The sequence below is a fragment of the Oncorhynchus clarkii genome, chromosome 5 (genome assembly GCF_045791955.1).
Source record: "Oncorhynchus clarkii lewisi isolate Uvic-CL-2024 chromosome 5, UVic_Ocla_1.0, whole genome shotgun sequence".
In the NCBI taxonomy this organism is placed as follows: Eukaryota; Metazoa; Chordata; class Actinopteri; order Salmoniformes; family Salmonidae; genus Oncorhynchus; species Oncorhynchus clarkii.
The window spans coordinates 58885286-58911570 of NC_092151.1; the positions used below are offsets into that span (position 1 = coordinate 58885286).

The following is a 26285-nucleotide window of genomic DNA, read 5'->3' on the forward strand; positions in this document are numbered from 1 at the left end:
GACGTAATTATGGCCCACTACTTTCAAGTACTGGGATTTTTTTTAAACTGAGATAATTTAAAGCGACAGCGCAACATGTAACAGCAGAACGATGCACATCAACAAGATGTCGACTGTTCCAGAAAACACATTCAAATACTATGAAATGCATTTACTCCATGTCCAATCCACTTCAATCCGTGTAGATGAAGGGAAGGAGGCAGGTTAAATAAGGATTTTTAAACCTTGAGACATGGATTGTGTATGTGTGCTATTCTGAGGGTGAATGGACAATATTTAATTAAGTGCTTTTGAACGGGGTATGGTAGTAGGGTGCCAGACACACCGGTTTGAGTCTGTCAAGAACCAAGCACTGCAACCTTGCAGGGTTTTCATGAATTTAATGGCACCACTCATTTACAAAATGTATAGTTTCAAACACATAAGGAGGAAACATTGTCTACCTCTAGCGTGGTCTCGTCGGGCCATAATCCATGAATTTCAATAGAATGATAAATAAAAAAATATTGATAAACTGTGTGTACCCTCCACCACTGGTTTCACACTGACACCAGTGGTAAAAGTAAAGATACCTTAATAGAAAATGACTCAAGTAAAAGTTACCCAGTAAAATCCTACTTGAGTTAAAGTCTAAAAGTATTTGGGTTAAAATATACTTAAGAATCGAAAGTATAAATAATTTCAAATTCCTCATCATTTCCTTATTTTTGTGTTTAGTGAGTCCGCAGGGATGGCCAGGAATGTTCACTTGATAAGTGTGTGGATTAGACCATTTTCCTGTCCTGCTAAGCATTCAAAATGTAACGAGTACTTTTGGGTGTCAGAGAAAATACATGGAGTAGAAAGTACATCATTTTCTTCAGGAATGTAGTGAAGTAAAAGTTGTCAAAAAAAGAAATAGTAAAGTACAGATACCCCAAAAAAACTCACACTGGGTGTAAACCGGGTCATAAAACATTTATTGTACATTTTAGAGGAATGCTAAAAGGAAACAGAGTGACAGGAAGCATTTCTCAATGAGAGAAATGCAGATGTTACAAACATCAAAAGAGACATTATCAGAAGGGACATTTCATGTACTACAAATACCTGTACGTGTGAGTATAAAGAAAATATGTGTACGGTAATATTATTATTCAATCTTTTTATTATTCAAATTTCTAAACGTGCATGTCAATTTTAATCTATACAGTTTAGCGTTTCCCATATTGATAGACAAAAAGATATGGAGAAATCAGTTGTGTGTCCAGTATTAATAATGTTTTGGGGTCCAAACAGATGTCTCCATTGTCTCAAGCAGTTGCAGTGGGAGCATACTGCATCGTCAGTCTGTCAAATTCATTCTCCTGAGGTAAAAAAAGGAGAAGCATTTAACACATGGTAGAAAATGTTTAACTAGTGACACTGTTGTGGACAGAAATAAACTGGTCTAACGAATGATACAACCTGACTTTTCAATGTTGATATACACTTTTTTAATGGAGAATTATGTGTAGTGAAGTCTATGAAATTAAAGTAGAAACTAGTTATAAATGCTTAGACTAGATATGCTGCAGTGCTCACCAATCAGATCATTTCATTTACTTCCAAGAAAGCTAAGGTTGACCAACAGCTGTAACAAGGAAGAATGCATTGTTTCAAGATGAAGTAGAACTGTGTAAGGGAAAATGTAATCAACGAACCTTGGTCAGGTAGTCTTTAAGGAAGGGGTGAGCTCTATGGGCATCTTTCAGTTGAGAGAGATACCTGTTGGTTACCTGCAAACAAATACAAAACAGATTGATGCTAAGGAAATTCATGCCTATAAAAACATTGATCATAAATCATTAGAACAAGGTCCTGTACACCTCAGGCGAGCTATATAACCTTGATGGGTAATCAGTGATTACTTTGACCCCCATTGAAGAAACCATTCTGTAGATAGTCAAGATTCTATTGATTATTTACTCACTGTCACCACAATCTGGCACGAGCAGATTTTTTTTTGAGGGGGGGGGCGACTTTATCCCTAGAACTTTGTCTTTGAAGTTTATTGCTATTCAAGGAGAAGGACACTAATGTGCAAGATATCTACAAATTGAATAAACCCTCTTTTGTCATTCCAAAGCTTTGATAATGTCCGACAAACATTTCTCAGTATTTGTGGCAAAACTGATGCAAAGACTCACCTCGGGAGCTTTGCCTAAGTGCTGGGTCAGCACAATCAGGTTGATCAAAGTCTCAGGGTGGCTGCTGTCCTGTTAGGGGAAAAACAGACTCTATAAGAGGTTGGAAAACACCCTCTTTTTCCTCACAGAAATGTCTCGGTGCACTGTATAACCTCGCTCGTTATCCCGCTTCATTCATATATGTTCCAGCACATTTTCTGAAATATGAATACAACTGCATTACTAGTGCATTTCTATCACCTACTGGTCAATTGCTAAAATTGCAAGTATTTTGCTGGAAGACACTAAACTTGTATTGATATGGTTGGATAAGACAGACACCACTAATTGGTTTAACTAATTCAAATTGTACTATTAAAATGTCTTCACTGTAACACCCTATAATGTTATGCTATCAAATAGTGTTCATCTATATTTAAACACCCCTCTACACATCTACAAATTAATCTCTGAAATATGTCTACAGTTGATTAAGATAAGAATGTATGTGAGGTAAGTAATGACCTTGTCTAGTGCCTCCTGGAGAACCCCCTCTGCCTCCTCCCACTTGTTCTGGGCCATATGGCAGGCAGCCTGGCCATTCAGCAGAAGCAAAGTGGGGGAGTACTTATCCGACATCTCCTGGAAGATGTAGTAAGCATCCTGCAGCTTCTCTCCTCCCTGAAAAAAAAGGGAAAGTCAAGTCCTTTTTTTCTTCTGTTGATCAGAAGACAGAAATTGAGTGGACTTCAGTCCTAAATTGATGACTACTTTTCCATTGAGAGTGGTGCTCTGTCAAAAGCCCATTTCTTTCAGGTGAGGGGCAATGAGGCCCGCTCGCTCCAATGTTGTATTATAGCATGTAGGGATCTTCGCTATGGGCTGACACTCACAACAGCGATGTTGACCCAGGCTGTGGACAGTTGGGTCAGTGTGGCATCCTCGTCCTGCTCCTGCATCTTCTTCAGCTCTTTCCTTCGTGTCAAAATAAGTAAACACCATATATGACCAACACTGAATCATATGCTCAATTTGCTGAATCCTTTAATAACTAAATTTACTTCAAAGTTACTTAATCAGATGGTGTGTGTCAAGTGGACATACCTTGCCAAATCAACACGGTCTAAACTCAGCAGCACCTGAATGGTCATTGCCATGCTGAAAAAAAAAGAGGGACATTCACGTATCGCATAACACATAATAACAGGGGCTACAAACGTGAATAGTATCCTGTGATCGTCCTTACCACTCCAGACTTTCTCCCTGGTGCAGGGTCCTCAAGGCAGCATCCGAGTTCATCTCATGGTAGTAAATGGACGCAGCCATGAGCAGGAAGGTTGTGTTGGCCACATCTACATTCTTGCTCATTTTCTTGTCAAGTTCAGCCACAATGGCATCCCTGCACAAGCAAAAAAAAATAGCAATATTTCTAAACCACCAAAGGAGCCGACAAAAAGCATTTAACTTTAATTACACAGGTGGGTTGTTATATTGACTGTTTCATGGAATAAAACCTTTTGCCCTCGTTGGCGCGATACTCAGCAAACATCTTGACAGCCTGGAGTTCTGGTGAGGAGCTGGCCTTGATGTCATCCATCACCACAGCATACTTCCTCTGAAATTATACAGATGACAACTGATACAATACTGACAGGCAGTGTCTTAATGGCACTTAAAATGGAGGCATCTTCCGATGATAAAGTTATAGTTCAAGATTAGACAATAAAAACAATATAGTAATTTATTGCACAGTGACACGAAGGTTACACTCACGTAATTTGACGTTCTAATAAATATATCGCCATCTGTGCAATTATGAAGTTACCTGGGCAATATAGGCTCTGTACAGAAACATGTCTCTCTCAACCTCCTTCTCAGGTGTTGTTGGCTGTAAAGAGGAAAACAGCAAGCAGGTGATGTTTTTGATTTAACATCATCTATTAATTCACTGAATTGCTTTTATAACAGAGATGTTAACGTTAGCAGCTAGTACTAACGTTAGCTGATTAGCTAGCTAGTTCAAACGTATTACATCGAGACTACAGAAAGACTAGCTATTAGCCATGTTGCACAAACGGTTTATCAGCAGATTTATCACCTTAACCTTCTGAGCTTCATTGATACATTGTTGATAACTGCCAATGTAATAAGCATTTTTCACATCGAAGAGTTCATCAACATCTCCTTGTTGCGTCGCCATGTTGACTGGATTACTTCCTAGACACGTAGCACCGACGCGTCATCACACAACGTATTGAACACGTTCAAGACAACTCGGAAACAGTGTTGCCAACTCCTCAGTAAGGAAAGTAGCTATTGGCTGTCCTAAAAGTCGCTAAAAGACGTCATCGCCTAATTTGCATAATTTTCCATATGCATGAAATTGTGATGTACGCTGTAGGAGAGAGGAATAACATCGTGGGAGAGACAAAAGGTGAGTAAAAAATACCCTAAATATATTTAGAACTACAAATGAACTTTATTCTGTCGATTCTTGTTTTTTTTAATGTCACAATTCCAACTCTCCTCCTTTATCCAGGCTTGGGACCGGCAAAAGTGACCCAAAAGAGACACTCTGGCGGAGTTAGTTAATTTTTTATTTTATATCTATATTTTTTGGTTTGTTTGTTTAGTTTTCTTAATTTGGTTTGGTTTTTAACCTTATGGTCCACTTAGGAGCCTACAACAAGTCACAGTAAAACATGAAAATGTTTAACCATAACATTTTTTACATTTTTTGTATACAATCTCCATTAACAATCTGAATGGACCAAAAAGAGACAATAGAAAAAATTGTCAATGGCAATGTGAGAAAATTATGGTAACTAGTCTGGCCCTAATTCAGGTTAATTGTTTTTTTATGTAAGTCAGGGCGGGATCAGCCAGCGGCGGCTTCCCGCATGCATGATTCATTTGCAGTCTGGACGAGGAGGGGTGAACATCTCCTGCTCTGACTGCAGCTGGGAGGGATTGCTGTGCGAGGACTGGGCCGCCTGTGAGTACTTTGGGACTGAGGTGGGGCCCACGGCGGCACCCACTGCTCGTTGAGAAGAATAAGAACGATACGTGCTTTCATGTCAGAGTCTCCAAAAGTCTCCAATAAAACCAGAAAAAGTCGCTAGATTGGTCGCAAGTTGCTTTTTTGAAAATGTGTCTCGAGGGGTCTGAATACTCGCTAAATATAGCGACAAAGTCGTTAAGTTGGCAACACTGCTCGGAAACTCAGACCCCTGAGTTAAAATGTGCATACTATTTTTGCATAGAGCTTCCTATTCCAGGGAAGAACGTAAATCATCGTACAAATAATTGCTTCTAACCCACCAGATGCATGTCCTTTACTGCTGCAGGGAAACGTAATCAGTTTTACCTCATTTCTATCAGCATGTTAAATGTGAAAACAGAGGGGGACAACTATAGACCACCTTTACTCCACACACAGAGACGAGTACAAAGCTCACCCTCCACTTGGCAAATCTGACCATAAGTCTATCTTCCTGATTACTGCTTACAAGCAAAAAGCAAAAATTAAAGCAGGAAGCACCAGTGATTCGGTCTATAAAAAAGTGGTCAGATGAAGCAGATGCTAAACTACAGGACTGTTTTGCTAGCACAGACTGGAAAATGTTCCAGGATTCTTCCAATGGCATTGAGGAGTACACCCCATCAGTCACTTGCTTCATCAATAAGTGCATCAATGACGTCGTCCCCATAGTGACTATGTACATACCCCAACCAGAAGCCATGGAATACAGGCAACATTCGCACTGAGCTAAAGGGTAGAGCTGCCGCTTTCAAGGAGCAGGAATCTAACCCGGAAGCTTATAAGAAATCCCGCTATGCGGTTTGACGAACCATCAAACAGGCAAAGAGTCAATACAGGACTAAGATCCAATCGTACTACACCGGCTCCGGCACTCATCTGATGTGGCAGGGTAAACTATTACAGACTACAAAGGGAAGCACAGCCGAGAGCTGCCCAGTGACATGAGCCTACCAGACGAGCTAAATAACTTGCTCGCTTCGAGGCAAGAAACACTGAAAAATTTATGAGAGCATAAGCTGTTCCGGACAACTGTATGATCAAGCTCTCCTCAGTCGATGTGAGTAAGACCTTTAAACAGGTCAACATTCACAAGGCTGCAGGGCCAGAAGGATTACCAGGACGTGTACTCCAAGCATGCACTGACCAACTGGCAAGTGTCTTCACTTTCATTTTCAACCTCTCCCTGTCTGAGTATGTAATACCAACATGTTTCAAGCAGACCACCATAGTCCCTGTGCCTAAGATCACTAAAGGAACCTGCCTAAATGACTACCAACCCTGTAGCACCGACGTCTGTAGCCATGAAGTGCTTTGAAAGGCTGGTCATGGCTCACATCAACACCATTATCCCAGAAACCCTAGACCCACTCCTATTTGCATACTGCCCCAACAGATCCACAGATGATGCAATCTCTATTGCACTCCACACTGCCCTTTCCCACCTGGACAAAAGGAACACCTATGTGAGAATGCTAATCATTGACTACAGCTCAGCATTCAACACCATAGTGCCCTCAAAGCTCATCAATAAGCTAAGGACGCTGGGACTAAACACCTCCATTAACAACTGGATCCTGGACTTCCTGACGGGCCGCCCCCAGGTGGTAAAGGTAGGTAACAACCGCCACGCTGATCCTCAATACGTGGACCTCTCAGGGGTGCATGCTCAGTCCCAACCTCAGGGGTGCGTGCTCAGTACTCCCTGTTCACTCATGACTGCATGGCCAGGCACGACTCCAACACCATCATTAAGTTTGCAGATGACACAACAGTGGTAGGCCTGATCACCGACAACAATGAGACAGCCTATGGGGAGGATGTCAGAGACCCGACCGTGTGATGCAAGGACAACAACCTCTCCCTCAAGATGATCAAGACAAAGGAGATGATTGTGGCCTACAGGAAATGGAGGACCGAGCACGTCCCCATTCTCATTGACGGGGCTGTAGTGGAGCAGGTTGAGAGCTTCAAGTCCTTGGCATCCACATCACCAACAAACTAACAGGGTCCAAGCACACCACGACAATCATGAAGAGGGCACGACAAAACCTATTCCCCCTCAGGAGACTGAAAAGATTTGGCATGGGTCCTCAGATCCTCAAAAGGTTTTACAGCTGCACCATCGAGAGCATGCTGACGGGTTGCATCACTGCCTGGTATGGCAACTGCTCGGTCTCCGACCGCAAAGCACTACAGAGGGTAGTGCGTACGGCCCAGTACATTACAGGGGCCAAGCTTCCTGCCATCCAGGACCTCTATACCACCCTAGTCATAGACTGTTCTCTCTGCTACCGCACAGCAAGCGCCAAGTCTCGGTCCAAGAGGCTTTTAAACAGCTTCTACCCCCAAGCCATAAAACTCCTGAACATCTAATCAAATGGCTACCCAGACTATTTGCACCCCCCCCCCCCTCTGTTATTATCTATGCATAGTCACTTTAATAACTCTACCTACATGTACATATTACCTCATTTACGTTGACACCAGTGCCCCTGCACATTGACTCTTTAGTGGTACCCCCTGTGTATACAGTACTCTCGCTATTGTTATTTACTGCTGCTCTTTAATTATTTGTTACTTTTATCTCTGACAAATAAAATTTGATTTGAAGGACAGTTTAGTTGCTAATGGAAGCCTGCACCACCCCGGCTGGCCTTCAACTTGAGTAATACTGCGTTCAAAACAACTGGAATCAAAGGAAATAATGGGAAAATTGAATTGAACGGTCATTCAACTCGGAATTCCAACTAGGGAACTCTGGCCTAGAACTCTGGCCTCTTTATAGAGCTCCGAAGATCACTGATGTAATGATTTGACCTCGTATTTTTTTGATGTCCCAATTGTTTTTGAAAACGGTATTACTCAATGAGAGGGGCATCACTGAGCTAGCCTGCAACGTCACTTGAACAACTTTATTTGGCTTCAATGCACGATTTATGGTGCGTTGAAGACAACTGGGAACTCTGAAAATACGAGTTCAAATCATGACATCAGTGATCTTCAGGTCGGAAAGTCCGAGCTCTAGAAAGAGGCCTGCAGAGTTCCCGAGTTGGAAATCTGTGGCAAGAGCCTTCACATTGGAATGAATGGTGTCACGTGATCTATGGATTTGTCCATTCATATATACATTGGTTGATTCTGATACTTTCCAAGTGGGAACCTCATTTTTCCACAATGAGTTTCCAAGTCGGAAATTTCCAAGTTTCCGAGTTCCAAGGGGTCTTGAGCACGGCATTGCTGAGGCGCATGGGAAATGCAGTTGAAATGTTGTCTTTTTACCAAATTTGATGACGTATCTTAAAATTACATATCTCATGCTCATGTGTGTCTATTGGTTTCTGTATACACTAAAACATTTTTTTTGTCTTTTGCCAAGTAATCACAGAGGACATGTATGTAATCAAGTTGAATCATTATTCGGTCACTTTTCTATGGGTGTTTCTATGTAGGATACATGACAATTGAATAGAGTGTGTATCTCAATGGTTATAGTGTGGCTCAAAGATGACCTACAATGTATCAATGTTTGGTGCAGTTTGTCATTGGTTAGAAAGTGGCAATATCCAAACACTCCACTAAATGGCGCTCCTGAACAAGCTTGCCATCGAATTAACACAACCCAATGCACCACGCGGATGCAGGAATGCTGTGATAAGGATGACAATAAGCATAAAAATCAATAATATTATGGATGACTGGATTGCAGAGTAGCCTATGAACTAACTATATGAATGTGGCGATATTCTATAAATAAGATTAAGATTATGCATGTAACCTACAATATATGTTTGAAATAGCCCTATTTAATGTGGTTTGAATGTTTATGAGATATTTATATTCATTTTTATCAGGTCCATAACAGAAAAAAAGGGCTTGTTGATTGTTTAAAACATGCTATTCACAATGAACAACATAACCTTTGGAATTCCTGATAAACCCATCACTTCATAGACCAGGGGAAAAACTGTGCTGTCCTTTCCAGAAAACATCTGCTGTTAAACACCTAATGTCTGGTTTAACAATCTCTCTCTCTCTCTCTCTCTCTCTCTCTCTCTCTCTCTCTCTCTCTCTCTCTCTCTCTCTCTCTCTCTCTCTCTCTCTCTCTCTCTCTCTCTCTTCTCTCTCTCTCTCTGTGTGTTCTACATGAATCCGTTTGTGATTAATAAAGTTACCCAACTCAGCTACTGAGGCAATATTTTTCTTTAATGAGGTCAAATATTAATCTTCATGAGTTATGATTAAATAATTGTGTAGTCCACTGGACTTTTTGTTTATAACATTAACCAACTCCCCATAGTTCCTGCTCATTGTTCCCTTAATGCCATTTTATTTGGGAAATTCTCAACCTTGGATTTCGGAGAAAGATGAGGATAATTACTGGAAACCGAATGGGGAGGGGGATACGGAATGTTGACTCTATAAATGGCTTTTCCCACAGTGTGACTGGTTTGGTCAATCTTACTAGGCTCTTCCATTGGTCCATAATACCATCAATCTTGAACTTTCGAAGTCCTTCATGTTTGAAACTTTTTGTGAGTAGGAGTCGGGTTACAACAGGGAGAGAAGAAAACACTCAATTATTTACACAATAGCACCTAATACAACATACATTTACATTAAATCGACTGAGAAGATCCTTTTTCTCGAGGAAAGACGAAGGTCCGATTCATGGAGCTGTACATTGACTTGCTATGGATTGCCATGATGAAGACTCGAGATTAATCCTAGATTAAATTGTCAAATTGTAGCAGTGTGCTCCGCGGTGTTTTGACTCACGCCCCGCATCCGGTTTGATTTGAAGGAAAGGTAAATTAATGGTATTTTACTGAATGATAAAGATTTAAGTCTTTGAGAAACACGCAGTATTGTTTGCTATCTAGTCCTTTGAAACTATACAATGGAGGGGTGGGGGAGGTGGAAGAATTGGGTCAAGGAAGGGGTGCCCAACTAGCACACAACCTGAATAGGGGTGTAATATCATTAGATTTTCAATCATTAATATACGATATTGTGGAATATATAGATTTAGAATATGATTTTTATTTCCGATATTGTAGAATATATAGATTTAGAATTCGATTTTGATTTCCTTTGTTTGATTAATATTAATATACAGTATGAGTTTTGAAAGACAGCTTTACAATATGAAATTAACTTACAAATATATATATATTTTAACAGTCGTGATGAATGGTGTAGCTTAGTGTTTGTCATATTTCTTTATTGAATTTTCAAACTCCCCTATCACATAGTAAGCCTATATAAACATAATTCAACTCCCATAGTTTTGAGGTAAACTATGCTGAATTGACATGCTCCAAATATTCTTTCCTGCGCAAGCCATTCATTCTCTTTGAAGTATGTGTATGAATGCCCTCTCTGTGTATCTTCTGGCAGGTAGTACAATTTATCATACAGCACTAACTATGTTCATCTCACACGTAAAAGGAGAATATGAACGTTTGCATGAATTGCGGCCTGGAATGAGTTGCCTTTTGCAGCTTTAACCAGAAATGATTTATTGTTGCTACCCCACTGTGTATGTACTGTATGTACGTTGCTACCCTTGCTGGCTATGGCTGACAACCAAGTAGGTCAGTTACTGCTAAAGTTTGGTTGCTCAGCTAACTGAGAACTGAGGTCTACTTTGGTCATGTCCTCAGCTTAATTTCCTTAATATGAATTAATGTTGAACCTGTTTGTCATGATTTCTGCCACTCAAGAAGCACTGCTAGAAATGTATGATTATTCCTGTGGCGATGGAACTCCTTGACAAGAGCAGCACAGAGATGTTTCACCTGATTACAAGACTGCAAAGTTCAGTTGGCCAGGCAGCTTCAGCTGTTACCTAGGAAACTTAAAACAATAGGTCCACATTCCCTTGGAAGGGCAGTGAATCCTCCCTTATCCTACCTAGAAAGTAGACCATATATGACAGACTAGAGCCAAATTACATAGATTTGGGACATTGTTTCTCTTTTTATTTTTTATTTATGTTGATTTGTCAGGGTGCAACGAGCAGCGCACAATTGTCCCAGCGCCGTCCGGGTTTGGCCGTGGTAGGCCGTCATTGTAAATGAGAATTTGTTCTTAACTGACTTGCCTGGTTATATAAAAATGTCATTAAAACATGCCATTGCACCAGATTTAGCTAGAGAGCTAATTTTCACCTGTAGTCCCTGGGCAAAAAACAATCAACATCATTACAATGTTACAATAGAACACACTATTAAAATATCTATATATTTTAAAAAATCAAAATATACAATAATGTCCCTTGGTCCTACAGATTCTAACATATTAAGAGTGGGAATGTCTTAATGTTCACATGACTTTGTGTGAGCGCGACAGGCGAGTTGTTCATCTAGAAGTCATCTACCTTTATCTATGAGGCTATTGTCTTACCCAGGTTTTGGCTTGTATTTACTTTCAACCTTTACGGACTTATCTATGACATGGATATCACTGCTGCATCACACCTGCACATTTCATTTCCTGGTTGCCCACCTTATTCATTCACATTCTTCATATATTATTGTCCACCATTTGTCCCTGATGTTGTTTGAGTTTGGCCCCTCAGCCCTGTTCCTGGTTCACCTGTGGCATCACGGCTAACTTCTTACCCTGGTCTATTTTTTAAATTGGATGTATCAATTATTAATCTGTGATACATTTTATGAAGCCACATTCATTATTAAACAGCAGCAGGCTCTTTTAGATCTGAGAAGACAATAAAAAAAGGATGGTTTGTGAGTGAAGGCACCGTCTCCCTATTAGGCACCATCTCCCTATTAGGCACTGTGCACAACCCCTGACACAGTGTGGGAGGATGAGAGAGCGACGGCACACGCGCACAATCGCAAAGCTATTTCACTGTACTTGTGCATGTGACATTAAAATTTGAAACACACCGAGGTACATACTACACACACACACACACACACACCAAATAGACCCACTCAAACACTATATATACCTGCACAACCATGTACGCATGCACACATACAGCCATACAAAACTGCACCTCCACTTTTATGCAACACCTCAAGAGCAGACAGAGAAAACCTTGACGAAAGATACATATGCAGCAGCCAGTAATCCTAATTCATTACCAGACAGTGGAAATTGTTTCATGTGAATAGCTGATTGTGAGGTGATCAGTTCAGACTCTACACAAAGCACAACTACATCTTACAAGACCATTTTGGGCGATTCCATGCCAGCATACCCAAAATATTTTCAGGCCATCTCAGATTGTTCTAGCAATTCTCACATAGAAACTTCATTGGGAGGAAAGACGTTTGATATGCTTTTTAAATTTGTAACACAAACCATTTTTGAGAACCATGACATTGCAATTTTAGAAACTTTTTAGACCTGTACAGACCCAATGACCCATTAACCGTATATGATACAGAAAACACCAAGGGTGCTTTCACATATCCACTTATGATCTGGATCCTGTAGTGTTTGGTACCCTGAGAGCGCTATAAATCATGTGAACTCTGGCTCAAATTAATCCTGGACCTGCGTGAGTAGTGGGTCCAAGATCCAGGACCAAAATACCAGGTATTGTGACGCAGCAGCCCTAATCGCGTGGAACATTTTTCTCCGTTGTAAACAAGCTAGCTAGCTAACGTCATGTATAATGTGCATTTTGCTAATAATGCTCCAGGAAACCCCACCAGGGTACTGCATTTCATATGTGAAAACCCCCTTAGTGTCGCTAAATTCTGAAATACAATTTAGTTGATTAATTTGTTAATATGTCAAAAGTACCCCTTTTGATTTAGTTAATTTAAAAACTTTTTTTTAAACAATATACTCTACAAATACAGTGCATTCAAAGTATTCAGAGACCTTCACTTTTTCCACATTTTGTTAAGTTGCGGCCTCATTCTAAAGTGGATTCAATCATTTTTGCCCCTCGTCAATCTACACACAATACCCATAATGACAATGCGACAACAGGTATTTTTGCAAATGTGTTTAAAAGTTTTAAATAAAAAAAAATAAAAAACATATACCTTATTTACATAAGTATTAAGACCCTTTCCTGTGAGACTTGAAATTGAGCTCAGTTGCATCCTGTCTCCATTGATCATCCTTGATGTTTCTAAAACTTGATTGGAGTCTGCCTGTGGTAAATTAATTAAATTGATTGGACACGATTTGGAAAGGCTGACAGTGTATGTCAGAGCAAAAACCAAGCCATGAAGTTAAAGGATTTGTCCATAGAGCTCCGAGACAGGATTGTGTCGAGGCACAGATCTGGGGAAGGGTACCAAAAAATGTCTGCAGCATTGAAGGTCCCCAAGAACACAGTGGCCTGCATCAATCTTAAATGGAAGCAGTTTGGAACCAACAAGACTCTTCCTAGAGCTGGCCGCCCGGCCAAACTGAGCAATTGGGGGAGAAGGGCCTTGGTGAACAAGAACCCAATGGTCACTCTGACAGAGCTCCTTTGGAGATGGTTGTCCTTCTGGAAAGTTATCCCATCTCTGCAGCACTCCACCAATCAAGCCTTTATGGTAGAGTGGCTAAATGGAAGTTACTCCTCAGTAAAAGGCACATGACAGCCCCCTTGGAGTTTGCCAAAAGGCACCTAAAGATTCACAGACCATGAGAAACAAGATTCTCTGGTGTGATGAAAGCAAGATTGAACTCTTTGGCCTGAATGCCAAGCATCACGTCTGGAGGAAACTAGGCACCGCTTATCTCCTAGCCAATACCATGGTGGTGTCAGCATCCTACTGTGGGGATGTTCTTCAGTGGCAGGGACTGGGAGACTAGTCAGGATTGAGGGAAAGATGAGCGGAGCAAAATACAGAGAGATCCTTGATGAAAACCTGCTCCAGAGCGCTCAGACTGGGGTGACGGTTCACCTTCCAACAGGACAACGACCCTAAGCACACAGCCAAGACAATGCAGGAGTGGCTTCGGGAGAAGTCTGTGAATGTCCCAGCCAGAGTGGCCCAGCCAGAGCCCGGACTTGAACCAGATCGAACATCTCTGGAGAGACCTGGAAGTAACTGTGCAGCGACGCTCCCTATCCAACCTGACAGAGCTTAAGAGGATCTGCAGAGAAGAATGGGAGAAACTCCCCATATACAGGTGTGCCAAGCTTGTAGCGTTATACCCAAGAAAACTTGAGACTGTAATCGCTGCCAAAGGTGCTTCAACAAAGTAGTGAGGGTCTGAAAACGTATGTAAATGTGATATATCAGTTCTTTATTTAGAATACATTTGCAAAAAATTCTAAACCTGTTTTTTCTTTGTCATTATGGGGTATTGTGTGTAGATTGATGAGGGAAAACAATACAATTTAATACATTTTAGAATAAGGCTATAACGAAAGGTGAAGGGGTCTGAATACTTTCCGAACGCACCATATATACAATTTCCAGTGAGTGCTCTCTGCTACTTTTACGATTTTTAATACATTTTATGAGCACCACCAACACAGTAAATGGGGAAAATGGCTTCATAGTGAACTCCCTTTGCTGGTTATTTGGAGGGCTTTGATTTGTGTAATCACCAATAATGTCAATTTGTATGTACAAAAATGGATAATTTCATCAAAAGTAGCAGAGAGCCCAAGCTGGAAATTTGATGTTTGAAGAGTACGTTGTCCATAAAATGTCTAAAAATAAGATCAATCACAAAGGGTACTTTTTAAATATTTCAGAATATAGCCATACTCTATATTTTAGAGCACACTATAAAGACACCAAGATGTTATCTGTACGATTCACAGATCGTAGGGTCTTCCATGTAGACATTTGAGTCTGAAAATTATGGTTTGCCAATCTTATACATTTTTTTTTTGTTAGAAAAAGGCTCAGTGCCACTATCCTCGTATGGTGAGGTATTGAAAACAAGGGTGTATCTTTTTGAGGAAGAAAAACATCTTACTTGTTAAACATTTCTTTCTCTGAGCAATTGTATTAGTTTAAAATAATACAATTCCCCATTTTTTTTGAGCATAGAATATGGCTTAGTATTTGAATTATTTCATATATTAATTTTTGCTCCACTTTTTAGACCCCACTCACTGTAGGTCTAAAAAAAAGGTCTAAAATGGCCACTTTCATGATTTTGTAATACAAATGTTAAGCATCCTTCCTCCCACTGTTCTGGCAATTCTCACATAAATTCAATCAGAGAGAGCCCAACAAAAATTTGGGCCGTGCCAGCGTGGAATCGCTCTTGTGCATTGTCTCTTATTGTAGATAAGGGGGATATCATACATTTCTGTAAATCTAAGTTCCTGAGACGCGTTACAGTACTGAAAAAGTCTATGGGGATTTCCCCCTCCCCCCTTTCCCTTATTTTGAATTCATGTTATGTATGTAGGCTAAAACATATTATTCACTCCAGAATAATATAAACCCTTGTTTGAAGTAATGTAGATACAATATTTCCAGACCTGCTGATTTTATTCCACCTGGATTTTAAAAAAAGTAGTTTCATGGAAACTTCTACACAGGTTTTCTGCCAGCCAATCTAGTTTTGAGTTGGGGGTAGCAGCCTTGAGAATGGGTGGGGATTAGTATAATTTGTCCTTGGGTTTAGAAGGGGGGTGGAGCCTGAGGCTGAGTGGGCAGGACAGGGAGTTTGGGGTGTATCCAATCACTGGGGCTCTCTCATCTGACAATCATACTAGCCTGACTGACAGGCAGTGAGGTGTATTCATGGATGCCAGACTTCCCCCCCCAAAAAGTAGAAATTATTTTTATTTTATTTATTTTTTGTCATTGTGTTTTATAATTTTATTTCAATTCGCAAGAGGCTGAATGTATCTCACAGGAGAAAGCATCCGAGCGAGCGAAATAGCGCCCCCTCTGTCTCCGTGTAGGCCATATATCTGATGCTGTCTGGTCCAAATGAGTATGACGTTGTTGCCGCCCGTACCATTGAAGGCAAAGGAAGCCAGCGAGCATAGAAATGAGCCAAGCAGCGTTGAGCTAAACTGCACAAGCTCAACTGTGAGTGGTCTTGGTGCACCCAAAAAAAGTGTCAAGGGAAGCCAGCTAAAATGGACCTTTTCCTCAATAAGCATGGATGGAGATAGTGATTTGGACTTATGGTTTTACTTAATTCTCTGTGCTGGCCAATGACTATAATGGATATTCTGATCCAACTATTAATTCATACATTGTTGTGCTCCTAGCCTGAAAGGAGGGAAGTTCAATATGTACAGTAGCTAGATGTAGAAGGCTAATGTTAACTAGTTAACGTTGCCTATGAATGGAAGTTAGTCTAGCGAGCAAGCATCTTAGCCTGGTAGCCTAGAATAACAAAATATGAAAGTGTGTACTGTATGACAGAGTGATAGACTGTTTCCTCAACATGAAAGAGAGGATGACATTGGTGTTTCTCAACAAGTAGGGTGAGTAAACATGTTTTTCTTCTTGCATGAACGTGCGCGCACACACACACACACACACACACACACAGAAATCAGAACCATGGACAGCCACATATTTAGCTTACGTTGATTGGACTAAATCGTTTTTGGTATCTTTTACTGTAGTAGACTAAGCAGAGATTATGTTGAAATGGTGCTGGAATAGTGGAGGCAGGTACTGTTTTCTTTGCGACTTGCGGTAACTCTGTGGTTCTAAATCAATAGTTGTTTAGTGTTCGGAAACATTATCTTGCTTGACCTTGCTGTGGGTCATGTAACTGTCTGTTACTACATGCAATATGCTTTGTGGACTTCACTGGACAGGGGTTGATATCTGGTTTTGTGATAAAACAAAAGTGTGGTTGAATTTATTCTGCCACTGTGTCTTATTGTCTCTGCTTTAGGCCTATATATCACAGTGGCAAGGAATATGAATTAACAGGTTATAGAGCAAATGACACAATTATCACACAGGTTGTAATATGTCTTCCCCGGGGATTTCTTTTTTTCCCTCCACGCACCGCTACTTTAGACTGGTTGACCAGTAGGTAGACAGACGTTCAGAGCTTGGGCCACATGCTTGGCCCTCCAATCGCCACAGACCCTCTCTGAGCCTCTCACCACACCCAGCATGGAGCCTGTGGAGAACACTTTTCACCTGCAGAAGGGTGAGTGTTTCTGGGCACGCTGCCTGGCCGGATCCCTGGCTGCCAAAGAGGCCCGGGGTAGTGTTTCATTTCTATGAGTTATGTGTGCCTTTTTAGCCTACATGTTTGCCTGCCTGTTCTGCTTTGACTAAGGTCTTGGTTGTTGTTTTTTAAACTGGTTTAAGCGCTCTCTGGATAAACTGTAAATCCAGTTGATTAGCCAGCATCATTTTGTCTCTCATTCCAGAGTGCCTACCCAGCTCCCACAAACCAGTATTAATTGCGCTGTTGTTGGTGGTGTATATTTTGCCTGAACACACAGTAATGTTGTCGCTGTCATGTCTTGTTCTGTTTTGAATCCATTAAAGCATTGCCTGTATAAATAGTGCTGAGATGGGAGTCAAGCTTGGCCAAGCTTTCTCTGTCTGGGCCCGGTTCACATAACAGCTTATATTTGGCCATAACTCACACTGCACAGTTCCAAGACAGGAATACTTGATAGAAAATCGTTTCATCATTCTAAACACTTGTCCCAAGAGGATCCTTTCATGAAGCCTTCCATCTCATGAAAAAGCGAGACATCAAGAGAGTGAGAGGATCTCCCTGCATTTCTGATTGCCAGCACTGGGAAGAATTTGTGGTCATTCTTTTTGCTTTGAGTAAAACTTCAGATGCTCCTGAGTATCCATCACATCTGAAGTTAAGTGTTTGGAATGACTGCGGTGGAAGACAAATACAGGCTTTTATTTTTATTTTTTTGTATATATATTTTTTATACCTACTTCATTAAGGTATTAGTCATCAGAACATGACCGTTCTTCTCTCTCTGACGGGAGAGACATTTAATGAGCCACCTGAAAATCACTCTCCAGGCTCTGAAAGGTGTCTTTTTTGAATAAAACAATGTTTTTTCATCATTCCAACAGAGAGAGACGTGAACTTCTAGATTTTCTTTGTGTGTCTTGAGATGTACAGTCACTAACCTCAAAGCATCCCTGTTTAGATTCTCATTGACACATTGTGATTGAATGTGGTAGGCAAAGTGGCGGTTTTTACATCCACTGATAGTGGGGCAGAGTGTCCCTCTCTCTGACAAGTGTTGCAGGGAGAGCTTGTCGGGTTTGTAACATGGGTACTCCCTTGGAAGAAAAAGCCTCCCGCTGACACTCTCAAAGGAGACCCAATGTTATTCTTGAAAAGATGGAGAAGTCACATAGCAGGCACATTTCATTCTGCAGTCAGTCAGCAGCTATACAGTATTATAAACTGGGTGGTTTGAGCCCTGAATGCTGATTCGCTGACAGCCGTGGTATATCAGACCATATACCAGGGGTATGCCAAAACATTTATTTTTACTGCTCTAATTACGTTGGTAACCAGTTTATAGTAGCAATAAGGTACCTCAGGGTTTGTGGTATCTGGCCAATATACTATGGCTAAGGGTTGTGTCCAGGAACTCTGCGTTGCGTTGTGCCTAATAACAGCCCTTAGCCGTGCTATATTGGCCAAATACCACACCCCCTCAGGCCTTATTGCTTAAATAACACATTGCAAATATTGCTGTTCATGAATATGAGCACTCGGATTAGTATCCGATCACATTTTAGGATTTTAATACATGTTTGACGTTGTTTTCATCTTGGAGGGAGGAAAGATTGCGAGGATACTGACCTATATTAGAGGTGATACTAATGTAGCATGTAATGTTTCTCTTTAACGGGCATAAATACTGACGTGTGGCATGCTAGAGAGAGGCACAGATCTAGGCTCCGCTTACCTTCCATAACTTATAACCATAAAATGAGACCCTGACTTTAGAGCTGTATCTCAAATCAAATATTTATATAGCCCTTCGTACATCAGCTGATACCTCAAAGTGCTGTACAGAAACCCAGCCTAAAACCCCAAACAGCAAGCAATGCAGGTGTAGAAGCACGGTGGCTAGGAAAAACTCCCTAGAAAGGCCTAAACCTAGGAAGAAACCTAGAGAGGAACCAGGCTACGAGGGGTGGCCAGTCCTCTTCTGGCTGTGCCGGGTGGAGATTATAACAGAACGTGGCCAAGATGTTCAAATGTTCATAAATGAGCAGCATAGTCAAATAATAATAATCATAGTAGTTGTCTAGGGTGCAACAAGTCAGCACCTCAGGAGTAAATGTCAGTTGGCTTTTCATAACTAATCATTAAGAGTATCTCTACCGCTCCTGCTGTCTCTAGAGAGTTGAAAACAGCAGGTCTGGGACAGGTAGCACGTCCGGTGAACAGGTCAGGGTTCCATAGCCGCAGGCAGAACAGTTGAAACTGGAGCAGCAGCACGCCCAGGAGTCATCATGCCAGGTAGTCCTGTGGCATGGTCCTAGGGCTCATGTCCTCCAAGAGAGAGAAAGAAAGAGAGAATTAGAGAGAGCATACTTAAATTCACACAGGATACCGGATAAGACAGGAGAAATACTCCAGATATAACAGACTGACCCTAGCCCCCTGACACACAAACTACTGCAGCATAAATACTGGAGGCTGAGACGGGAGGGGTCAGGAGCCACTGTGGCCCCATCCGATGATATCCCCGGACAGGGCCAAACAGGCAGGATATAACCCCACCCACTTTGCCAAAGCACAGCCCCTACACCACTAGAGGGATATCTTCAACCACGAACTTACCATCCTGAGACAAGGCCGAATATAGCCCACAAAGATCTCCGCCACGGCACAACCCAAGCGGGGGCGCCAACCCAGGGTTAACCTCATCCTACTTCATTAGGGGCTGAGGCAGGCTGAACCTGAACCTGTTGTTCCTGTTGTTGCGGCGCTGCTGCTGTAATGTCTGGGGCCCGGGCTCATCTGGCCGAGGAAATGCAGAAGATGTAAAAGCCTGTGGCCTCCTGACCCATTGTTTATGAGCTGCCACAATGTTCCTCTGAGTCATTGTCATTTGGCAGGTAACACACACACACACACACACACAGAGAGCTCGGAGCTAGTCTCTACACAAATACGCATACATTATAGCAGGTAGCAGCAGGTAGCCTAGCGGTTAAGAGCGTTGGGCCGGTAACTGAAAGGTTGCTGGTTCGAATCCCTGAGGTGACAAGGTAAAAAAAAAACATGCTATTCTGCCCACAACAGCAACTACTCCCCGGGTGCCGATGACGTTGATTAAGGCAGCCCACTGCACCTCTCTGATTCAGAGGGGTTTGGTTAAATGCAGAAGATACATTTCGGTTGAATGCATTCAGTTGTTCCCTTTGCAATCCTCACACACAAAACTATGTTGTGTTCTAAATGTGTATTCAGCCAGTAGTTAGAGACAGCCCTATCATTGGCTGCTTTGCAGAACTTCAAATCAAGCTGTATGTATATTGCACATTTCAGACATGGATGCAACACAATGCACTTCACAGAATATATATTTTTTTTATAATAAATGTTTTACTACACAACAAACATACAAGGATAAAAAACAAAAAAATAACAATAAAAACTGAGAATAAAAAAGCACCCTGAGGAAAAGCAAAGCTAAAACGTTGTTATAGCATCTCTTTTAAATATGTCCAAAGTTTCGGCCCCCCTCAGATTCTCTTTCAGGCTATTCCAGAGGCTGAGGGCATAATAACTAAAGGCTGCCTCTTTATGCCTCTTGGTCCTAGGCTTTGGGATAGTTAAAAGGCCAGTGCCAGAGGACCTGAGGGACCTACTGGGTACATAACTTAAAAGCATGTCTGACATGTATTGGGGTGCACAATCGTGGATTGATTTAAAAACGAATCGAAGAATCTTAAAATTCAGCCAGTGCAGAGCTTTTAAAACCGGTGTAATGTGTGCTCTCCATCAGGTCTTGGTCAGTACCTGCGCTGCAGCATTCTGTATGTTTTTCAGTTGACCAATATCTTTCTTGGGTAGATCAGACAGGAGAGCATTACAGTAGTCAAGCCTGCTTGTAATAAAAGCATGGATATGTGTTCCTCTGTGTACCAGCCTGAGAGAGAAACGGCCACACATAATCAATGTTCCTCAGGTGGTAAAAGCTATTTTGGTCACATTCCTAATGTGTGATTCGAAATGGAGTTCAGAATCTAAAATGACACCTAGGTTTTTTTAAACCTGTGTTTTATCTTTATTGCCAAATAATTAAAATGTACGGCCAGATTCTTTCTCTGTGCTTTGGCTCCAACAATAAGTACCACTGTCTTGTCTTGAGTTAGCTGGAGGAAGTAGTGAGCCATCCAAGTATTTAAATCACTAATACGGTCAAATAATTTATCTGATTATGTCATTATTGTATCATGTCACTGGTATCTCTGTGATTAGCCTAGCTTTTGTAGGGACTGGTTGTTCATGTCCCATGACATCATAGTTATCGGAATGGATGCTAGTAGTGCACACCCATAGCAAGACTCTTCAATGCTTCTTCATCCAGATGAGAAAAGGAAATAATCAGATGTGAACATTTGCATAAAACAGTTGTTCATTGTCTGTCTGTTTCCTTTGTTTCCTCTTCTTTAATTTTTTTACATTTTGGATCATCTGCTGGCGCCAAAAATGCAAAAGGCAAAGATGTTTCCCATATCTTGTCATGAATGCATCCCAGATAAACATCTGTTATTTCCTCTAAGTATGTAATTCAAAGTGAAGAAAATCCACCATCAGGTTTCAGTGTGTTTCTATTAACTTGTCCAGTGATTTTTTTTGTTTTTTGTAGACATTTAAAAAGTTGGCATTGAAAATAGATGTGACAATTTCCTTTTAACTATCTTGTGTCGATTAAAAAACAGCTGGACATGATGTCACACCGAAATAAAAGAAATACACCTTTTCTCTAAAAATCTACAGTGTAGAATAAAAATGTAAGTGGTTGAAGTGTTACATTACTAATTTAGGCAAATTGCGCAATAATAAATTGTCGACAGCCTGAATGCCATCCCACCTATCTGTTTCATGTCTCAGGTAGCCCGCGAAAGCCAGCATGGATAGAATGCAATAATGGAATAATATTTGCCATATTCTAATAATTATCATGTGCCAACGAATCGCCGCGGTCCGTGACATGGTCATACTTGCACTCCTGTAGATCTGAAATAATTGGATGGTGAAGCTTGCCAGCCAACCATAAAAGTAAGGCGAATCAATTCAGGCATTCTTGAAAGTCGGGACCATCCTTGTCCTGCAAAAAAACATAATTGCTATAGTGGGAAAACCAGATTTAGGCATTTAGAATGAAATGTGGGAGTGGAGCTTTTCTAGTTACGTGATGACACCCGCGTACCTTCAAAATTATTCGCCAATTATTATACATGACAGTTTCCATCATTATTTTCGCAATAAAGAATGTTTGACAAGAAAAATCCACCTTAGTCGAACAGAAAGAAATGTCCATCTTTGGAAAATTTCTCCATTACACATGTCGCAAAGATGAGTTTTTTTGCGACATTGCTTTGGCCGATTAAACCTGGGTCACCTAGTGAGTGTCCATCTGTATGACCTCTCTCTCACTCTCTCTCCAGACGTCATCATGGACTCCTTCAGTACTAAGAGCCTGGCCCTTCAGGCCCAGAAGAAGCTGATGAGCAAGATGGCCACCAAGAGCGTGGCCAACCTGTTCATTGATGACACCAGCAGCGAGGTTCTGGACGAGCTCTACCGAGTCACCAAGGAGTACACACGCAACCGCAAGGAGGCCCAGAAGATCATCAAGAACCTCATCAAGATGGTGGTGAAGCTGGGTGTCCTCTACCGCAACAACCAATTCAGCGGGGAGGAACTGGTGCTGGTCGAGGGCTTCAGGTTGATTTATGATTGATGTATTTAGTAATTATGGCTGTAGATAAACTCTCAAACTGTTGCATAATTTCAGCCAGTGATTTTGAAAGTGGTGCTCATGAGGCGAAAGGGGTCCCTGTTTTTGTTTTGTGTACTACATCATCAAATTGTGTACTAAGTCATCCAGTTGTGTACTATGTTACACATTTGTTATGCTTAAGATCCTGGAGTGCATCTTTTAATAGGAGTATAATAGTCTTTGATTGGGGTTGCCAACCCTGGTTGTTGAGGGCTGTAATTTGCACAGGTTTTTATTACAGCCCTAATGAAAACAATTGTGTTGGGCTAAGAAAAAAAAACTGTGGCCCTCTGAGAAATGGGATGTCCTTTGCCATCTACTGTACCTAAGCCATCATGCATAACAACAATGGCCACCGTCTCCTTTCCAGGAAGAAGGTCCACACACTGGCCATGACAGCTGTCAGCTTCCACCAGATCGAGTTCACATTCGACCGGCGTGTGATGAGCGCCATCCTGAATGAGTGCCGTGAGCTGCTGCACCAGGCCATCAACCGCCACCTAACAGCCAAGAGCCACTCGCGGGTCAACCACGTGTTCAACCAATTCGCAGACTGTGACTTCCTGGCAGCTCTCTACGGCCCCTCTGAGGTGTACCGCAACCACCTGCAGAGGATTTGCGATGGTGTCAATAAGATGCTGGACGAGGGCAACCTTTAACCCCCCACACAGGACCTTTTGACCCCTTTGACCTTTGAGGCCTTACCTGGTGGTGTGACATTCACCACATGGTTGCCGCCTTGGCTTTTTTATTTTATTTTATAGACAAACATTATGCATAGTGGACATTTGACATTTTGCCCCTCCGACATTACTGTACAACACTGAAGGATGTTCCAAGGCTAGTTAGTCCAAAGTTTCTTCTACGCCTCTTTATTTAAAGGAACAACATGGACCTCTTCAGTGAATGTATATTACAAGCTTTTGTCAATCATTTCCAGTCATAGGACTTCACCAATGCCTTGGAACTGTCTTTTTCTCTCCAATGGTTGTCTGCCCCCTGGAAGGTCTCCCAACCACAGCCTGAAGATCATATGTACGAGTAGTCAATTGAATGGGCTGAAATGCTTTTAGAGTGAAGAGGACAATGGTAGATGTTAACCTACTTCAGGACAACCATAAGGGACTCTGTTGTTAGACAGGAGTGCCACTTGAGGTTAAAACGGCACTAATTGTTTTGCAATAATTCACGTAACAGACCAATAATCCAGTTTCAGCATTTACACTCCATATCCTAAGTAAGTCTACACTTTGTTTGGCTCAAAATACCTTTTGCCTGCTTTGGCCCTAATTACCTGTTTTTATTACAATCACACCAAAGAGCGTATAATTTGGGTCATGGGGGCTATAAACATGGAGGAAGTTGATTGTGCTGTGCAACCTAATTGTCACCGAGCTGCTGACTCGTCAGCTCTTTAACTTCATCTGAGCTGAACCGAAACCCCTACCCAGCAAACACTTTGATTTCTGCGAAGCCGAGACCAACTCCATATACAGTCATGTTAATGACTGGAGGATATGGGAAAGGGAAGTAGGTTGCCTTTGTTGGTGAGGCCCAGGCTGTTTCGTCACGTAACATAGTATTATGGATTAGAGCAGAGACTAAAACAATACCGGATTGTACCTTCCATTATTCTATTAATTATTCCCCCACTCCAGGCCAATAATAGCCTACCTACAGCTAATCCATTCCAACACCCCAGCCTCCATTTAATGGGATTGAGATCAAATCTTTGCTTGGTGCACGTCCTATTTGGGAGTGAAGTTGTTTTTTAATGAACCATTTAGATTGTTGTTTAGTTTGTTATATAGTACTACCCTGCACATAATGGATGTTTATTTTCTTTTCTAGGCCAATCTGTGTGTTTTTTTGTATGGCTGAGCCTGTCTAGGAGACTGCGCTGTGGCCTCATTTAGTATTCTCAGTGACAGTGTATACCTGTGAGGAGCTGCAGCAGAGAGTTGTAATGAGCGCTGTGTTCTCCAGGATCTGCTGTCTCTCTCGCTCTCTTCTCTGTCACAGAAACCTCTCTGGTCTGTACTGTAGCAATTCTGCCAAAGAGAGGAAAGGGAGAGATAAGCAATCTCGGCAATCGCGATAAGGACCTTTCCAAAGGAACATTAGGGTAATCGGTATGCACTTGATGAAGATTGTTTTAAAAAAAATAAATGTTTTGTTATTCCCTCCCATTTTATTTGAAGATGTGGTCTCCATTTGACTTCATCCTCCTACATCTGGGGGAGTTGTATTAAGTGAACGCTCGCAGGACTAGAAAATTGAAGTCCCAGAATAGTTGAGATGGCTTAGTTCTTAAATGTCAAAGATGCCGTTCTTTCCAATCACAACAGTTCTCAGGTTTAAGTCTCAGAGCTTGTGCTCATGACACACTTACTAGCGTTGGACCCAATGTTGGAGAATTAAATACGGACCAATTTCTGCTTCATACATTTTACATTAGCTCACCACAGATACATTATTTGAAGTAATGTTGTATTTCTACCAATGGAAAGTGAAATATTTTCTGTGTTATTTGTTATATGTTGTTGTACACGTGTTTGTTTTAGTGTGCCTTCTCGATACTAGACATGACGAATATACATGATTACTCCTATTTTTAAATAAATTGTTTGTCTTTTCTTGATAAAGCACCACTTATTTTTCACCACTTAAATGAAGCTTTCCCCTTAGCAGTGATATGGCTACAGTAATTCTACCTTGGTCAGGATTCAGGAAATATATTTTCTATCAGCTTGTGAATGGGAAGAGCTTCTATCATCTAGCTCCAATGCTAGCTGTGTGAAGTAATTCGTAGCTATTGGTTTTGATCATTTACGAAAGACCGTGTCAGGCTAGATTAGCCACTCAAGGCATTTTTGACATGTATTTGGTTCCTACTTGTAAAGGAATTATTGTAAAGACTTGAAATGGTACTGGTAATTGTCCAATCATTTATTTTGTTTTTCTCCCCAGTGTGACTTGCTTTGAACTTTGGACCTGCCAGTCTTTGACTTGATTATCAAAGTGGATATTAATGTGAACTTCAATACATTTTGGTATGAAGCTTCCTTCCATTAAGGCATGATTATAATTTGTACACAATGAACCAACTACAAAGGAGAACTCATCTTAAGAAGGGAGGCAGCTGAACCGTGCAGGCCTGTGAAGACCTTATTAGTCAGTCCACTCACATTCACTTAGGCCA

The 26285-nt window shown here is 41.3% G+C and overlaps 2 protein-coding genes across 2 annotated transcripts; one reads left to right on the forward strand and one right to left on the reverse strand.

Annotated features, from left to right (window-relative positions):
- Positions 1–942: 942 nt before the first annotated feature.
- LOC139409101 (COPI coat complex subunit epsilon) lies at positions 943–4423 on the reverse strand. Its single transcript, XM_071153798.1, has 10 exons — positions 4246–4423; positions 3973–4035; positions 3662–3762; positions 3394–3546; positions 3252–3305; positions 3041–3122; positions 2673–2828; positions 2169–2237; positions 1683–1757; positions 943–1346 (listed from the first exon to the last, which is right to left on the reverse strand). Exons 1-10 carry the CDS (start codon positions 4345–4347, stop codon positions 1293–1295), a joined length of 909 nt encoding a protein of 302 aa, XP_071009899.1. The 5' UTR covers positions 4348–4423; the 3' UTR covers positions 943–1292.
- Positions 4424–9699: 5276 nt separating this feature from the next.
- LOC139409102 (tumor necrosis factor alpha-induced protein 8-like protein 1) lies at positions 9700–25728 on the forward strand. The gene is made up of 3 exons (XM_071153799.1): positions 9700–9996; positions 22749–23028; positions 23454–25728. The coding sequence occupies exons 2-3, from the start codon at positions 22757–22759 to the stop codon at positions 23740–23742; spliced, it is 561 nt and encodes a 186-aa protein (XP_071009900.1). The 5' UTR covers positions 9700–9996; positions 22749–22756; the 3' UTR covers positions 23743–25728.
- The last annotated feature ends 557 nt before the right edge of the window (positions 25729–26285 follow it).

Excerpts from the sequence above, each read along its gene's own strand:
- LOC139409102 (XM_071153799.1), top strand. The coding sequence starts at position 22,757 with ATGGACTCCTTCAGTACTAAGAGCCTGGCCCTTCAGGCCCAGAAGAAG. Across the intron at positions 23,029-23,453 it reads GTGCTGGTCGAGGGCTTCAG|GAAGAAGGTCCACACACTGG; the intron begins GTTGATTTATGA and ends TCTCCTTTCCAG.
- LOC139409101 (XM_071153798.1), bottom strand. The coding sequence starts at position 4,347 with ATGGCGACGCAACAAGGAGATGTTGATGAACTCTTCGATGTGAAAAAT. Across the intron at positions 3,306-3,393 it reads CAGGGAGAAAGTCTGGAGTG|CATGGCAATGACCATTCAGG; the intron begins GTAAGGACGATC and ends TTTTTTTTTCAG. Across the intron at positions 1,758-2,168 it reads ACTTAGGCAAAGCTCCCGAG|GTAACCAACAGGTATCTCTC; the intron begins GTGAGTCTTTGC and ends ATTTGTTTGCAG.